The sequence below is a fragment of the Lagenorhynchus albirostris genome, chromosome X (assembly GCF_949774975.1).
Source record: "Lagenorhynchus albirostris chromosome X, mLagAlb1.1, whole genome shotgun sequence".
NCBI classification, from domain to species: domain Eukaryota; kingdom Metazoa; phylum Chordata; class Mammalia; order Artiodactyla; family Delphinidae; genus Lagenorhynchus; species Lagenorhynchus albirostris.
The window spans coordinates 52,409,925-52,429,149 of record NC_083116.1 but is presented as its reverse complement, the minus strand read 5'-3'; the positions used below and the strand labels follow the sequence as shown (position 1 = coordinate 52,429,149).

The 19,225-nt window shown below is 35.1% G+C and overlaps 1 protein-coding gene across 6 annotated transcripts in view; it reads left to right on the top strand.

Annotated features, from left to right (window-relative positions):
- The window catches only part of PCDH11X (protocadherin 11 X-linked), a 704,983-nt gene extending 687,503 nt beyond the window's left edge, over positions 1-17,480 (top strand). For 5 of the 6 annotated variants that reach the window (XM_060137157.1, XM_060137155.1, XM_060137153.1 and 2 more), the window contains one exon: positions 16,798-17,480. In XM_060137157.1, the coding sequence (XP_059993140.1) occupies positions 16,798-17,480 (683 nt within the window). The remainder of the gene's footprint in view (positions 1-16,797) is intronic. The other variant, XM_060137156.1, reaches the window with a different exon arrangement.
- Positions 17,481-19,225: the final 1,745 nt, after the last annotated feature.

Sequence of the window (19,225 nt, the reverse complement as noted above, 5' to 3'; positions counted from 1 at the left end):
AGAATAGCAATAGGTATTACCAAGCCCACTTCATTAGCACAAATAGGCCAAGATTATTGGATGAAAGGCATTGGCTACATTTATTGGTCATTAATAATTCTGTATGTTTTTCATAGTGTCTGTGGCCATAGATCAAAAGTCCCTTTTTCCATCTTCCAAAAGGAGAATCTGTAAGTCTGATAGATTCTTCATTAAACTAAAAAAAAATTAAAAGTCACACTAAGGTAATGGCATTGTTCTGCTTTGGACTTGTAGATATTAAGTTCACGCTATAAATCAAAGTTCTAAAGAATAATAAAATATTCTCTGCTAATCCCCCAGAAAAAATGAAAATGTTTTACTTTCCAATTTCAAAAGCCAAATACAATTAGTGCTTTGTGAAGTATACTTTGCATCACAACACTCCTAGCGTGATAATGTTTTGCATCAAAGTGTCATTGCCTCTTCATCAAGTATGTGTGCACTATTTCAATATGATAAAATATAAAAGAATAAAGTAATTAAAAATTTGGCATTTACCTGCATTCTGTCTTAGTTTTGCATAGATTTGGGTGTTTAAAATATTTTACAGTCACATGATGCAGAATATGTCACAGAATTTTGAAATGAAAGATATCACAGCTCATTTTATTAAAGTATATCAATTAATATTAACAAATAAGTTTTAAGTCTTTCAAAGTATTGCAGATAGACATGAAACAAAATTTATTCAGTGATATTATCCATGAGATTATTTTTGGCTGCTGTGGTAGTTCCGAAGATTTTCTTCTTTTACCAGGTTTGAATTGTTATTTTCATCAAATACTACTTTTAAAGGGGAAAGGAAGACTCTTCTTAGTGACTATTGTTAACTGAACCAGTGTAAGGTTGTCACCATTGTTTCGCTGAGGTCCCAATAACCTGATAATATAAAAACTGCTACACTTGTTGATTAATCAGAAATGCTATAGCAAATGAGTCATTTCTCATTGTTTGATGGTTGTTGATATTGTGAACTATGTTTTCATGTATTTGCAGTGTTTTGAAATATGAAAAGTATCTGTGTAATTATAGACAGTTTCATTGTGTGAGAATTTTGCTTCTTTCATCATTTTACTCTAAATGCAATGCTATATTGTTAATATTAAGAATTTGCTTAATTTAAAACCTGCTCTTGGGCTTCCCTGGTGGCGCAGTGGTTGAAAGTCCGCCTGCCGATGCGGGGGACGTGGGTTTGTGCCCCGGTCCGGGAGGATCCCACGTGCCGCGGAGCGGCTGGGCCCGTGGGCCATGGCCGCTGGGCCTGCGCGTCCGGAACCTGTGTTCCTTAACGGGAGAGGCCACAACAGTGAGAGGCCCGCGTACCGCAAAACAAAACAAAGCAAAACAAAAACCTGCTCTTTGTTAAGCTAGTTAACTAACTTAGACTTTAAGTTATATAGGAATAAAACTCTGGGAATTCTAAATTCAGAACTAATATATGATTATGGAACCATGGATTGATTAAAGGTCTGGTGTAGAATAAACAATTTATTAGCATAAAAAAGTATAGATATATTTGTAGCTATAAGGTAGCCAACTCTAACGATATTTTCATAGTAAGCTTTCCAACCCCACCTATTTCCAGATGTTTGCTTACTCATATGGGCCCAAATTATTATTTTGGTGATGGGAACTTTACTCAATTTGTTCCCAACAAGTCTCAGTGGATATTGGAGAGATGTCAGGTGAAAATAGCATCATTCATCTTATTATATTTGTTTCTAGTGTGTCCTTTTGCTACTCTGACTAGTTAACTTACATGAATAGATTGAAGGTATCAAGTTGCAACAGATTATCTTCAACAATATTAGGGGAACTTTAAATCTCACAAAACTTTAAATAAAAAGTGAAAATCTGAGTTGAATGTCCCAAATACCTTTACTAGACATTTGGACCACATTAAACCAAACTCTGAACTGTCAACCCATTAGGCAAGTCATAAATTTTCCAGTTATTCACTTGGGAAGACCAAATGATGAACAACTGAGGGCAGTAAAAATTATTTGCTGAAATAAATGTATCAGTTACAACGCAGTATTCCCCTAAAACATGACACTGAAAATCTTCAGTGGTATAATTGGAAAGCTACTGAAAGAGCAAGAGAAAGAAAGACCAAAGCAAATTTATAACAATATCACATTCTTTTTCATGAGAGGTCAGCTTTGAAAACTAATCAAATGATCTGTATAAGAACTCTATCATATGTAATTTGCTATCAGAGATTAACAGATATATTAAATGGAACAGTTTGGAGATTTCTGTATAATGAACATTCTATTAAGTTTTGGAATAGCACTAAGGAAAATGTCTATAAAATATGCATTTGTCTTCAAATTGATAAAGGTTAGAGAATGATAGGGAGCATCACCAGAGCACATTTAATCATATCTATGAACTTGTTATCTGAATTCTGAAAGACTGGAATTTTTCCTCTATTTCTTGATATATATATATATATATATATATATATATATATATATATATATATATATCAGCCAACTAAATAAATGTGAGTTAACAGATAGTTCTCAAAAGCAATTTAATGGTCAAATAAGTGTAAGCATTTAGAACAAAGGAAAAGAATATCCAAATGAATTTATTTAACCTCATAAGAGCACATTTTCTTTCTGACAAAAAACAGATGAATTACACTCTAACAGTGATCTTAATTTCATTGTGCTAAAAATATAGTTCAATATTCTGTCATTTTTCCTCACTCCTTCTCAACAACTGCAGATGGTAACAGTTCTCTTGTAAGTGATTTCCAAAGAGAGATATTGGGTCTGTCTCTGCAATATATTCCTTATAGATAGGTATTTTTATCACCCTGTTATATATTCCATTTTCCCAGTATACTCGATTGAGGTGCATATTGGCAGAATTTTGGTCATCACTTGACTCATAACTTTAGTTCAAGTTGCCTTTTCGACATGATAAAATGATCAAAAATATGACTACATCACATTTTCCCTATAGAAAATTACTGTGATATCCAAAGGGTATTTTTGTGCTTTACGAGGATAATATATTTCCCTAGGAAGAATATTTATTTCTTCAAAGTTAAATGTTATTAATAAGTTACAGAAGCCCTCAGAGAATGTTGTTTTAAGTGTAATTAATTTGAACTCCACTAATTCACAACGAATGTTATTCTGAACTTTCACTGAGTTAGTCTGTGCTTGACTTGTACTCTCTCTTTGGGAAATAGTTCATTAATTAAATGGTATCGATAGTATTAAGGGAGACTGTATAGCCCACTAAAAAAATATGCTTAAAAGAATATTTTAGTAGCATTCATTCAAATAGAAACTCTTAGAATATTAATTACACTTCTGTTTTTGTGCTTTTATTTATATTGTTTCTCTAGTAGTTGGTGGATTTTTATGCACTTAGAGATACAACAATGAAGTTTATTACAAAACTTGTTTTAATTAAAACTAGGATTTTCACCAAGGTATTCTGAATTCTGAGATTAAAAACATTTAGCTAAAAATGTGACTTTTTATAAATTTTACACACACGCACACACACACATACACACACACACACACATTGTGAACAATCTCCTGTTTATCTAATTGGGTATAATTACATTTAGTAGGTTTGGATATATGTTTTCTGTTTGTTGTAGCTTGTGAATAGGCTTTTTTCAAGTCATGAATGTTACTAACTATAGCAATACCCATTACTTAAAGGACAAGACAGAGTTTTTTTAAGAACAAATAATATCAATGTTTCTGGTTATTTATTAAAACTCTACTACCAAATTGACAGAGTCTCTATTCAATTAGTATTTATGTGGTTTATCTACTATAAGCCAATTAGAGTTAAGTGAGAAAATAAAAAAGATGTTTTGGATTAGTGTCAAGGTGAATTATTGAGAAAAGTTCTAGAGATGTACTTAATTACCTATATTTTATAGTAAATATCATTTGAACAATAATATTACATTGTTCCATCACATATTTTGGAAGCACTTTATGTGAAGTATCGTCTGTCCATCTAAAATATTATGTGTCAGCTAGTTTCCAAATTCTTCAGAAAATCTGTCAAATTGTGAAAAACACTACAATATTTTATATGCATAATGAATTTTTTAAAAGCCCTTACCTTTTGGCTTTTTAATTTTTCTTCAATTCTGTATGTATTTGTTACTTAATTTCCCAAGTTTTCAAGAACTCTCTAATTTTGTTAGTCAAAATGTTAGTATTGAATTTAATTCTTAGCATGCTTTGTTTTATTCTCTATGGATGAAAGCTATCTAGTTGGAAATTATTGATTTCACTTGATAAAGTTAATGCTTAACTAGAGACAGAGTGACAGCAAGTGAATTCAGAAGGTGGATGGTTCCTAATAAATTAGACTTCTAAAACTTGAAAGATGCTTGTTTAAATATATAGAAATAGATCTTTTGAGAAGAAGGGGCAATATGAATGGCTGTCATTTAGCAACTAGAAGACAACAAATAGTGCTGGGAAAACTGGATATCCACTTGTAAAAGAATGAAGTTGCATCCTCACCATATACCGTATACAAAATTTAACTCAAAATGGATCAAAGGCTTAAATGTAAGAACTAAAACTATAAAAATCTTACAAGAAAAAATATGGGGAAAAAACTTTATGACATTGGATTTGGCAAGATTTCTTGGGTATGACACCAAAAACACAAGCAATAAAAAAAAATAGATAAGTTGGGCTGTATCAAAATTAAAACCCTTTGTACAACAAAGGATCTGGTCAACAGAATGAAAAGGAAACACACAGAATGGGAGAAAATATTTGCAAATCATATATCTGATATGGGACTTATATCCAGAATATAAAGAGAATTCTAACAACACCAAAACAAACACTCAACCAACCCAGTTTAAAAATGAGCAAAAAACTTGAAGACATTTCTCCAAATGCAGTATACAGATAGCCAATAAACACACGAAAAGATGCTGCTCATCACTAGTCATTAGGGAAGAGCTAATCAAAACCACAGTGAGATGCTACTTCACACATATTAGAATGGCAGTTATTAAAAACACAAACACACACACACAGAAAATAACAAGCTTCAAGGGGAATGTGGAGATATTGGAATGCTTGTGTATTGCTGGTGAGAATATAAAATGGTGCAGCTGCTATAGAAGATGTATGGTGATCCCACACAAAATTAAACATAGAATTACCATATAACCTAGTAATTTCATCCCTGGATATATACCCCAAACAACTGAAACGGGCTCAAATATATTTGTACATATGCATTGATAACAGCATTATTAAAATTATATATATATATATATAATTTATACATATATATATATATACACACACACATATATATATGACAATAACAGTATAAAAGGGGTGGGTAGGAGCAAAACTGAATTGGAGTAACAAAACAACATCTTATGGTAACTCAAAATACACAGAAACAAGCAAACAAATGAAGAGAACCAGAAATGGCAAATAAGAATGTTAGTAAAAAATAATTGATAATTATTTATAAAACTTGTACTCCCATCCTTGTTTCAGCTTCATTAAAACAAATAATACATAAAGTAATAATTATAACAATATATTGAATTTTTACATACATATGTGTTATATATATGTATATATATATATATGGCACAATAAAGAGGAGAGAAAATATAGATATATAGGAGTAATATTTCTATTTCTCACTGGAATTAATGTATAATAAATCTGAAGTAATTGTAATAAGCCCACACAATCTAAAGACCAGTAAGAGAATGACATACACACACACGTGTGCACATATGCGTGCATAAATAAGTATACATATTTACATGTAACATTATATACACTATATATTATATATACATATGTAGTCAAAAATCATTAAAAGAATTACATTAAACTAGAAAGTATTCACCTAATGCAGAAGAAGCTGTAAAGGAGGAATAGAGGAACAGAAAAAGACATGAAATACATAGAAAACAAAAAGTAAAATGGTAGATATAAATGTACTATATCAATAATACCATTGAAAATGAATTGATTAGAAACCCCAAACAAGGAAGAATTGTAACACTGAATTAAAAAAATCAAATCCAAATGTATGCCTACAGGATGCAGGCCTTAGTTTCAAAGATACAGATAGATTAATTATGAAATGATGGAAAAGTTATATCATGCACACAGAAATCATGATAGAGTGACTACACTAATATCAGACTTATTTAAATTAGAAAAACTTTAAAAATGTTACTAGAGATAAAGAGGGATATTTTTTCATGATAGAATGGTCAAATAATCAGGAAGATATAACAATTATAAACATATATGCATCTAACAACAGTGCTCTAAAAATCATGAAGCAAAAACTGACATAATTGAAGGGAGAAATAGACAATTCAATAATAACAGTTGGAGATTTCAATATTCCACTTTCTATAATAGAAAGAATAACCATGTAAAAGACCACAGAGGAAATAGAAGAAGTGATCAGTACTCTAAGTAAATTAGACCTAACAGACATCTGCAGAACACTCCAGCCAATAAGAGCAGAATACATAGTCTCCTCAAGTGCACATGCAGCATTGTACAGGATAGACTATATGCTATGCTATAAAACGATTCTCAATAAATTGAAAGAAATGCATTCACACAAAATATATTCTCTGGACACAATGGAACGAAATTAGAAATAAAAGAAAGAAATTTGGAAAGTTAATATGTATGGGAAAATTAAACCACACACTCCTAGATAATCAATTGGTCAAAGAAGGAATCACAAGAGAAATTAGAAATTAATGGTGAAATACTCTGTTTTCCCCTAGTATCAGGAATAAGACATAGGATGTCCACTTTCTTCACTGCTATTAAACATTATACTGGAGGTTTGAGCCAGAACAATTAGACTATATATATATATATATATATATATATATATATATATATGGCATTCATACTGCAAAGAATGAAGCAAAACTATCTCTATATGCAGATGATATGATCTTGTATAGAGAAAATCCTACAAAATCCAATAAAAACCTATTAAAACATCAAGCTCAGCAGTGTTACAGGCTTTAAGAGCAATATATAAAAATCAAGTGTATTTCTATACTCTAGCAATAAATATTTCAAAAAAGAAATTAGGAAAACAATTCGATTTGCAATGGAATAAAATACTTAAGAGCAAATTCAACAAAAGAAGTGCAAAGTTTTTACTCTGAAAAATTTGAAATAACTATTGAAAGAAATTAAAGATATAAATAACTGAAAAGACATCCCATGTTCAAAGACAGGAAGATTTAATACTGTTAAAGTTCAATACTTCACAAAATGATCTTCAGATTCAAAACAATACTTAACAAAATTCAAACTGAATTTTTGCAGAAAGTTAGAAGAGGAATTGGAACTTTCATGTATTTCTGATGGCAATGTAAAATTGTGCAGCCAATTTGGAAAACAGTTTGGCACTTCTTCAAATTAAACATAGAGTTGCCATATGACTCAGCAACTCCATACACAGGTACACTCCCAAGAGAAATGAATAACTGTGTCTACACAAAAACTTTTTTTGTTTGTTTGTTTTTCATTTTTTACATCTTTATTGGAGTATAATTGCTTTACAATGGTGTGTCAGTTTCTGCTTTATAACAAAGTGAATCAGTTATACATACACATATGTTCCCATATCTCTTCCCTCTTGCATCTCCCTCCCTCACACCCTCCCTATCCCACCCCTCTAGGTGGTCACAAAGCACCGAGCTGATCTCCCTGTGCTATGCAGCTGCTTCCCACTAGGTATCTATTTTATGTTTGGTAGTGTATATATCTCCATGCTACTCTCGTGCTTTGTCACAGCTTACCCTTAGCCCTCCCCATATCCTCAAGTCCGTTGTCTAGTAGGTCTGTGTCTTTATTCCTGTCTTACCCCTAGGTTCTTCATGACATTATTTTTTCTTAAATTCCATATATATGTGTAAGAATACGGTATTTGTCTTTCTCTTTCTGACATACTTCACTCTGTATGACAGACTCTAGGTCCATCAAGCTCATTACAAATAGCTCAATTTCGTTTCTTTTTATGTCTTAGTAATATTCCATTGTATATATGTGCCACATCTTTATACATTCATCCAATGATGGACACTTAGGTGGTTTCCATCTCTGGGCTATTGTAAATACAGCTGCAATGAACATTTTGGTACATGACTCTTTTTGAATTATGGATTTCTCAGGGTATATGCCCAGGAGTGGGATAGCTGGGTCATATGGTAGTTCTATTTGTAGTTTTTAAGGAACCTCCATACTGTTCTCCATAGTGGCTGTACCAATTCACATTCCCACCAGCAGTGCAAGAGTGTTCCCTTTTCTCCACACCCTCTCCAGCATTTATGGTTTTTGATTTTCTGATGATGGCCATTCTGACTGGTGGGAGATGATATCTCACTGTAGTTTTGATTTGCATTTCTCTAATGATTAATGAGGTTCAGCATTCTTACATGTGTTTGTTGGCAGTCTGTATATCTTCTTTGGAGAAATGTCTATTTAGGTCTTCTGCCTATTTTTGGATTGGGATGTTTGGTTTTTTGTTCTTCATTTGCATGAGCTGCTTGTAAATTTTGAAGATTAATCCTTTGTCAGTTGCTTCATTTGCAAATATTTTCTCCCATTCTGAGGATTGTCTTTTGGTCTTGTTTATGGTTTCCTTTGCTCTGTAAAAGCTTTGAAGTTTCATTAGGTCCCATTTGTTTATTTTTGTTTTTATTTCCATTTCTCTAGGAGGTGGGTCAAAAAGGACCTTGGCTGTGATTTATGTCATAGAGTGTTCTGCCTATGTTTTCCTCTAAGAGTTTGATAGTTTCTGGCCTTACATTTAGGTATTTAATCCATTTTGAGCTTATTTTTGTGTATGGTGTTAGGGAGTGATCTAATCTCATACTATTACATGCACCTGTCCAGTTTTCCCAGCACCACTTATTGAAGAGGCTGTCCTTTCTTCACTGTACATTCCTGCCTCCTTTTTCAAAGATAAGGTGACCATGTGCACACGGGTTAATCTCTGGGCTTTCTTTCCTGTTCCATTGATCTATCTTTCTGCTTTTATGCCAGTACCATACTGTCTTGATTACTGTAGCTTTGTAGCGTAGTCTGAAGTCACAGAGCCTGATTCCTCCAGCTCCGTTTTTTGATCTCAAGATTGCTTTGGCTCTTTGGGGTCTTTTGTGTTTCTATACAAATTGTGAATTTTTTTGTTCTAGTTCTGTGAAAAATGCTAGTGGTAGTTTCATAGGGATTGCATTGAATCTGTAGATAGCTTTGGGTAGTAGAGTCATTTTCACAATGTTGATTTTTCCAATCCAAGGACATGGTATATCTCTCCATCTATTTGTATCATCTTTAATTTCTTTCATCAGTGTCTTATAATTTTCTGCATACAGGTCTTTTGTCTCCTTACGTAGGTTTATTCCTAGATATTTTATTCTTTGTGTTGCAATGGTAAATGGGAGTGTTTTCTTGATTTCACTTTCAGATTTTTCATCATTAGTGTATAGGAATACCAGAGATTTCTGTGCATTAATTTTGTATCCTGCTACTTTACCAAATTCATGATTAGCTCTAGTAGTTTTCTGGTAGCATCTTTAGGATTCTCTATGTATAGTACCATGTCAGCTGCAAAGAGTGACAGCTTTACTTCTTCTTTTCTGATTTGGATTCCTTTTATTTCCTTTTCTTCTCTGAATGCTGTGGGTAAAACTTCCAAAACTATGTTGAAAAAGAGAGGTGAGAGTGGGCAACCTTGTCTTTTCCTGATCTTAGTGGAAATGATCTCAGTTTTTTACCATTGAGGACAATGTTGGCTGTGGGTTTGTCATATATGGCCTTTATTATGTTGAGGAAAGTTCCCTCTATGCCTATTTTCTGGAGGGTTTTTATCATAAATGGGTGTTGAATTTTGTAAAAAGCTTTCTCTGCATCTATTGAGATGGTCCTATGGTTTTTCTCCTTCAATTTCTTAATATGGTATATCACCCTGATTGATTTGCATCTATTGAAGAATCCTTGCATTCCAGGAATAAACCTCACTTGATCATGGTGTATTATCTTTTTAATGTGCTGTTGGATTCTGTTTGCTAGTATTTTGTTGAGGAAATTTGCATCTGTGTTCATCAGTGATATTGGCCTGTAGTTTTCTTTCTTTGTGACATCCTTGTCTGGTTTTGGTATCAGGGTGATGGTGGCCTCGTAGAATGGGTTTGGGAGTGTTCTTCCCTCTGCTATATTTTGGAAGAGTTTGAGAAGGACAGGTGTAGCTCTTCTCTAAATGTTTGATAGAATTCTCCTGTCGAGCCCTCTGGTCCTGGGCTTTTGTTTGTTGGAAGATTTTTAACCAGAGTTACAATTTCAGTGCTTGTGATTGGTCTGTTCATATTTTCTATTTCTTCCTGATTCAGTCTTGGCAGGTTGTGCTCTTCTAAGAATTTGTCCATTTCTTCCAGGTTTTCCATTTTATTGGCAGAGTTGCTTGTAGTAATCTCTCATGATCTTTTGTATTTCCGCAGTGTCAGTTGTTACTTCTCCTTTTTCATTTCTAATTCAATTGATTTGAGCCTTCTCTTTTTTTTCTTGCTGAGTCTGGCTAATGGTTCATCAATTTTGTTTATTTTCTCAAAAAACCAGCTTTTAGTTTTATTGATCTTTGCTGTTGTTTCCTTCATTTCTTTTTCATTAATTTCTGATCTGATTTTAATGATTTCTTTCCCTCTGCTAACTTTGGGAGTTTTTTGTTCTTCTTTCTCTAATTGCTTTAGGTGCAAGGTTAGGTTGTTTATTTGAGATATTTCCTTTTTCTTAAGGTAGGATTGTATTGCTATAAACTTCCCTCTTAGAACTGATTTTTCTGCATCCCATAGGTTTTGGGTCATCGTGTCTCCATTGTCATTTGTTTCTAGTTTTTTTTTTTATTTCCTCTTTGATTTCTTCAGTGATCACTTCGTTATTAAGTAGTGTATTGTTGAGCCTCCATGTGTTTGTATTTTTTACAGATCTCTTCCTGTAATTGATATCTAGTCTCTAGCATTGTGGTCAGAAAAGATACTTGATACAATTTCTATTTTCTTAAATTTACCAATGCTTGATTTGTAACCCAAGTTATGATCTATCCTGGAGAATGTTTCATGGGCACTTGGGAAAAATGTGTATTCTGTTGTTTTTGAACAGAATGTCCTATAAATATCAATTAAGTCCATCTTGTTTAATGTATCATTTAAAGTTTGTGTTTCCTTATTTATTTTCATTTTGGATGATCTGTCCATGGGTGATAGTGGGGTGTTACAGTCCCCTACAATGAATGTGTTACTGTCGATTTCCCCTTTTATGGCTGTCAGTATTTGCCTTATGCATTGAGGTGCACCTATGTTGGGTGCATAAATATTTAAAATTGTTATATCATATTCTTGGATTGATCCCTTCATCATTATGTAGTGTCCTTCTTTGCCTCTTCTAATAGTCTTTATTTTAAAGTCTACTTTGTCTGATATGAGAATTGCTACTCCAACTTTCTTTTGGTTTCCATTTTCATGGAATATCTTTTTCCATCCCCTTACTTTCAGTCTGTATGTGTCTCTAGGTCTGAAGTTCGTTTCTTGTAGACAGCATATATATGGGTCTTGCTTTTGTATCCATTGTGAGAATCTGTGTCTTTTGGTGGGAGCATTTAGTCCATTTACATTTAAGGTAATTATTGATATATATGTTCCTATTCCCATTTTGTTAATTGTTTTGGGTTCATTATTGTAGGTCTTTTCCTTCTCTTGTGTTTCTTGCCTAAAGAAGTTCCTTTGGCATTTGTTGTAAAGCTGGTTTGGTGGTGCAGAACTCTCTCTGCTTTTGCTTGTCTGTAAAGGTTTTAATTTTTCCATCAAATCTGAATGAGATCCTTGCTGGGTAGAGTAATCTTGGATGCAGGTTTTTCTCCTTCATCACTTTAAATATGTCTTCCCAGTCCCTTCTGGCTTGTAGAGTTTCTGCTGATGGATCAACTGTTAACCTTATGGGGATTCCCTTCTGTATTATTTGTTGTTTTTCCCTTGCTGCTTTTAATATGTTTTCTTTGTATTTAATTTTTGACTGTTTGATTAATATGTGTCTTGGCATATTTCTCCTTGCATTTATCCTGTATGGGACTCTCTGTGCTTCCTGGACTGGATTAACTATTTCCTTTCCCAAATTAGGGAATTTTTCAACTATAATCTCTTCAACTATTTTCTCAGTCCCTTTCTTTTTCTCTTCTTCTTCTGGAATCCCTATAATTCGAATGTTGGTGCGATTAATGTTGTCCCAGAGGTCTCTGAGACTGTTCTCAGTTCTTTTCATTCTTTTTTCTTTATTCTGCTCTGCAGTCGTTATTTCCACTATTTTATCTTCCAGGTCACTTATCCGTTCTTCTGCCTCAGTTATTCTGTTATTGATCCCATCTAGAGTATTTTTCATTTCATGTATTGTGTTGTTCATTGTTGTTTGTTTCATCTTTAGTTCTTCTAGGTCCTTGTTAAATGTTTCTTGCATTTTGTCTATTCTATTTCCAAGATTTTGGATCATCTTTACTATCATTATTCTGAATTGTTTTTCAGGTAGACTGCCTATTTCATCTTCATTTGTTAGGTCTTTTGGGTTTTTATCTTGCTCCTTCATCTGCTGTGTGTTTTTCTGTCTTCTCATTTTGCTTATCTTACTGTGTTTGGGGTCTCGTTTTTGCAGGCTGCAGGTTCATAGTACCCATGGTGTTTGGTGTCTGTCCCCAGTGGCTAAGGTTGGTTCAGTGGGTTATGTAGGCTTCCTGGTGGAGGAGACTAGTGCCTGTGTTCTGGTGGATGAGGTGGATCTTGTCTTTCTGGTGGGCAGGTCCACGTCTGGTGGTGTGTTTTGGTGTGTTTCTGGACTTATTATTTTAGGCAGCCTCTCTGCTAATGGGTGGGGTTTTGTTCCTTTCTTGCTAGTTGTTTGGCATATGGTGTCCAGCACTGTAGCTTGCTGGTCATTGAGTGAAGCTGGGTGCTTGTGTTGAGATGGAGATCTCTGGGAGATTTTCTCTGTTTGATATTATGTGGAGCTGGGCAGTCTCTTGTGGACCAGTGTCCTGAAGTTGGCTCTCCCACCTCAGAGGCACAGCACTCACTCCTCGCTTTAGCACCAAGAGCCTTTCATCCACACAGCTCAGAATAAAAGGGAGACAAAGTAGAAAGGAAAGAAGGAAAGAAAGAAAGAAAGAAAGAAAGAAAGAAAGAAAGAAAGAAAGAAAGAAAGAAAGAAAGAAAGAAAGAAAGAAAGAAAGAAAGAGAGAAAGAAAGAAGGAAAGGAAGAAAGGAAGAAAGAAGGAAAGGAAGAAAGAAAGAAAGGAAGGAAGAGAGAAGGGAGGGAGGTAGGGAGGAAGGAAGAAAGGAAGGATGGAAGCAGGGAAGGAAGGAAAGAAAGAAAGGAAGAAAGAAAGAAGATAAAATAAAATAAAGTAAGATAAAATAAAATAAAGTTATTAAAATAAAAGATAATTATTAAGAAAAAAAAAATTTTTAAAGAAAGAAAGAAAAAAAACCTGACAGATAGAACCCTAGGACAAATGGTGGGAGCAAAGCTATACAGAAAGAATCTCACACAGAAGCATACACATACACACTCACAAAAAGAGGAAAACGGAAAAAATAATAAATCTTGCTCTCAAAGTCCACCTCCTCAATTTGGGATGATTTGTTGTCTATTCATGTCTTCCACAGATGCAGGGTACATCAAGTTGATTGTGGAGTTTTAATCCGCTGCTTCTGAGGCTGCTGGGAGAGATTTCTCTTTCTCTTCTTTGTTCTCACAGCTCCCAGGGCTCAGCTTTGGATTTGGCCCTGCCTCTTCGCGTCGGTTGCTGGAGGGTGTCTGTTCTTCGCTCAGACAGGACGGGATTAAAGGAGCAGCTGCTTCGGGGACTCAGGCAGGGTGGGAGGGAGGGCTACGGAGTGCAGGGCAAGCCTGCAGTAGCAGAGGACAGCATGACGTTGCACCAGCCTGAGATGCACCGTGCATTCTCCTGGGAGACTTGTTCCTGGATCTCGGGACCCTGGCAGTGGCGATCTGCACAGGCTCCTCAGAAAGGGGCTGTGGTTAGTGACCTGTGATCACACACAGGCTTCTTGGTGGAGGCCTCAGCAGCCTTATCGTCTCATGCCCGTCTCTGTGGTCCGTGCTTTTAGCCGCAGCTCGCGCCCGTCTCTGGAGCTCCTTTAAGCAGCGCTCTTAATCCCCTCTCCTCACGCACCAGGAAACAAAGAGGGAAGAAAAAGTCTCTTGCCTCTTCGGCAGGTCCAGACTTTTCCCTGGACTCCCTCCCGGCTCGCCATGGTGCACTAACCCCCTGCAGGCTGTGTTCACGCTGCCAACCGCAGTCCTCTCCCTGAGCTCCGACCGAAGCCCGAGCCTCAGCTCCCAGCTCTGCCCACCCTGGTGGGTGAGTAGACAAGCCTCTCGGGATTGTGAGTGCCGGTCGGCACTGATCCTCTGTGCAGGAATCTCTCTGCTTTGACCCCGGCACTCCTGTTGCTGCACTGTCCTCCACGGAGAAGAGCTTTCCCCCTCCGCCACCCACAGTCTCCACCCGTTAAGGGGCTTCTAGTGTGTGGAAACATTTTCTCCTTCACGGCTCCCTCCCACTGGTGCAGGTCCCATCCCTATCCTTTTGTATCTGTTTATTCTTCTGCCCTACCCAGGTACCTGGGAAATTTCTTGCCTTTTGGGAGGTATCAAGTCTTCTGCCAGTGTTCAGTAGGTGTTCTGTAGGAGTTGTTCCACGTGTAGATGTATTTCTGGTGTATCTGTGGGGAGGAAGGTGATCTCCACGTCTTACTCTTCTGCCATCTTCCCCTCCCTCAAAACTTTTATACAATGTTGATAAAGCATTACTCATGATAACCAAAAAGTAAAAACAACCCAAATGTCCATCAACTGATGAATGAATAAATAAAATGTGATATAATCATACAAAGTGTAATCTTGAGCAATAAAAAATATAACTGAAGCGCTGATACATGCTACAACGTGGGTGAACATTAAAAACATTATGCTAAATGAAACAGGCCAGTCACAAAAGACTTCATTTAAAGGATTCCACTCATATTACATGCCTAGAATAGGCAAATCTATCGAAGAAAAAGGTACATTAATGGTCACTTAGGGCTGTGGATTTTGGGGGGAAGTGGCCAGTGACTGCTAATGGATACCAGGTTTCTTTTGGGACTGATAAGGATGTCCCAAAATTGATTGTGGTGATAGTTGCACAACTATGTGAATATACTAAAAACCATTGAATTATTCACTTTAAATGAGTGAACTTTATGGCATGTGAATTATATCTCAATAAAGCTGTTAAAAAAGGAATTTCTATAAATCATATATTTCAGTGAAAATGACTTGGTATGTTTCCTCATCATAAAGAGGCAAATAACTCAATGTTGAAATTATGATATAGTCTTGTGTTGTAAAATTTAAAGCTGCCAGATCAGTTGCTTTTCTGATGGTGAGGAAATTAAATTTTGTTTTAAAGTATAGTTGTATGTATGTTCATATATTTCCATGCATGCTTTTATGATTTAATGTCACCCGAAATATATAACACTCTACCTTTCCAAATACTTCCCAAATATAATTGTGCAAAAATATAGAATATTTTAAATGTTAAGCTCATAGGGACATTTTTAAAGTGCCTTCTAAATGAAGAAAAGTAAATGGTTATCTAATGGAGAAAATTAGCCTTATTAATGAGAATCACTTCTGATATATACTATTCTTTGGCTTTAAGTGTGATAGTATAATGCCAGTACCTGGACTCTATATCCTGTTGAGGACTTATAGGAACGTGAATTCTATTTTTAACTTTTAGGATTGTTATGTCTTCTTAGAGAAATGACCTTTTTTTAAAAAAAAGTCATGATGTAATATCCTTCACTATCGCTAGTAGCATTCTTTGCTTTAAAGTCAACTTTTACATTGATATAGCTACTCTATCTTTACTTGGCTAGTCTTTGTATGGTATACTTATTGATATTTCATACCTATGGAAATTTGAAAATGTTACAGAAATCTTATAAAGGAGTTTTAAAAAGTATTGTAGTTTAGAGCTAAGTATTTTGGATCTGTAATTAATTATGTTGCTAAACTGATTTGCCATGATTTCAGAAAATGAGGAATACAGAAATCAATTGTCTCTAAGATAATTACAGCTATATTTCATTCTGGAAACTAAAAGACATATCTTAGAGTTCAATAAGCTATGTTTCCAAATTAACCTAATTGATTCTTAGATTTATTCTCAGATTAATTAATTAGATTCTTAACCAAACCGTTAGCTATAATTGGTTAGTTAATTACATGTTTCTGTGACTGGTTTTTCCATTTACCATTCTGTGACTGGTTTCACTCATGTCGTCTCTTTGTGTTAGGACCATATTTCAACTGACTTGTGTGTAGAGATCAATGACCACAGCTTCCATTCCCAGTCACAAACATAATTTAAAATATCTACATTTGGGAGACTAAACCAAAGTATCCTAATTATAGAAATGAAATGCCATCCTCCCACTCCTGGCTATTTATGTTACTGTAAGAATTATTTCTTGACAAATCAAGTACCAATCGTGAAAATATTAGAAGTCTCTGATGCATTTATATACAGATTATTAAATGTTCCTGTAACAATATGATTTATTTTAAGTAGCTATTAAACATATGCCTTTGAAACATAAATTTTATTATTTGTTTCCCACCCTAACAGCTGCAGAAATAACTGTTCAACCAACCTTGGAAGAGGCCTCTGACAACTGCACTCAAGAATGTCTCATCTTGGGCCACTCTGATGCCTGCTGGATGCCAGCTTCTCTGACCCATTCCAGCCCTTTACAGGCACAGACCTCTGCTCTGTGCCACAGCCCACCCCTGACGCAGACCACTCTTCGCCGGCGCAACCCTCCAGTGACACAGACCGTTGTGCTCTGCCACAGTCCGCCGGTGACCCAGACTATTGCACTGTGCCACAGCCCTCCACCAGCACAGACCTCCACTCTGCACCACAGCCCACCTCTAGCACAGGCTACTGCTCTTCACCACAGCCCTTCACCAGCACAGGCCTCTGCCCTCCGCTACAGCCCTCCCCTGGCACAGGCTGCCACAATCCACTACAGCCCTCCTCTGCCACAGGCTGCTGCCCTCCATTGTAGCCCCGCACAACCACCAATGGGTCTGCAGCAAGGTTGGGGGCAAAGTGCTGGCCCTGATGGACTACTTTCTCTTGATCAGGGAGCACAAGGTAGTACAAGATCTCAGTTTTACGCCATGTCTGAAAGACTTCATCCTAGTGATGATTCAATTAAAGTCATTCCCTTGAAAACCTTCACTCCAGGGCAGCAGGCCAGACCCTCTAGGGGTGATTCTCCCACTATGGAAGAACATCCTTTATAAAACTAAAACAGCTACTTCACATTTTCCAACAGGATGTATATAATCAAAGTTTAAGATCCAATTTCAATGAATACTTCAAATTGTTAGATTTGTAAATAGCTATGTAAATAGAAACCAATACCAGAATCAAGTCTAGAGCTAGACCCTTAGTCAAAAGTTAAAAATAAATTTACAATTTGATTAATTCAGAATGTGTATTTAAAAATAAAAGAAATTGAAAAAAAAGTCGCACCCTTTTGTACAGAAAGGCTTATCATGGCATATATTAATATATAGTATATATTATTTCTGGTGCACTGTATTTTTTCATTTATTTTTACCAACATGTGCAATATTACTGATTTTTTTCCATTCTGTTTTTTGTGGACCCAGTACATAGCTAATGGAAAACTAACAAATATCTGATTTTCCAAGAGTACGTTTATTCTATCTAAACTTTTGTTTAGACTGTTAGAAGGTTTAAGTACGGTGGCATTTTTGTTTGTCTTTTTGTTTGATATTTGTTGTTGTCTCCACTTTTTTGTTATTAGTTTTTCTGCAAAAATGACCAATAGGGGGTGGAGATATCTCTTATATTTTTTGTTTCTGTCTGTTTTTTATGTTTTCTACCTTTATTTTAAGAATATATTGTTGATATAATTTGTATATACATTTTCAGTAAAGAACTTATAAAAACTGTACAGATTTACGTCTATAACCTATTTCTCTACTCTTTAGTAGAGTTCGAGACACTGAAGTGCAATAACTGTGCCCAAATTAGGCAATTATTTGCTAAAAAGGGCCTCTTTCTTTTTGTGTTAAATTTATCTTTGTAGTTTAGTGTAAAGTGCATCAGAAATCATGTTGTATCTGTCATTTTAAGCCTATATTCCATTATTAATTGGGTCTTTATCTTCTGAAATTTGTATATAACAGCTTAGAAAATCATAAAGAAGGTGGATGTATTCAACTCCTAATTAAAATAAACATAACTGTAGATAAAACCACATACTAAACCTATAAGACTAAGGGATTTTTGTCATTCTAGCTCAACCTACTGAAGAAAACCACTGATAACAAGATGAAAGTCAGGAAGGAACTTTTCAAGAGACATAATTATAAATCTACATCAAATGTGTTACAGTATAGAATTTTAAGGAGATGTGCAGAGGGAGAAATGGGGTTCATGACTGCCTCTTGGGGTTGAAAAGAAATACCCCAATAACACACACACAAAAAAAAATAAACCAACAAAATCTCATATATGAAACAATATATGTCATTCTAAGCAAAGAATACATGAGTATTCCTAGGGAACATTAGTTTCCTTCTGTTGTCTGTTATTTATTTTATTTTTTGTCCTCTTAACTGTCCGTGGTCTTCTATGTGCACATTTGATCAATTTACTGAAACACCATCAACTTAATTTTCATCCATAGCAAAACTGAAAATATTTATTTCAGTATTACGCTAAACCAAGAGACAATTGATGTTTTAGTTGTGGTGTGTGGGGGGGGAGTGAATATTTCTTCTTGCTTAAATTAGATGTAGACTTTGTAATGTGTAACTTGAAGATATGTAATTTATGATTAAACTGTGTGTAAATGTTGTATTATAAACTGTGGTAAATGTATAGTTTCATTGGTGAAAGTTTCCATTGAATGTTGAGAAAGCTTCTCTTCATGTGCCCAGCAGGTTACGTAGCATTTTGAGAATATATTGTTCCCATTATGAAGCTCTTTAAATCATATCTGATTTGGTGTGTA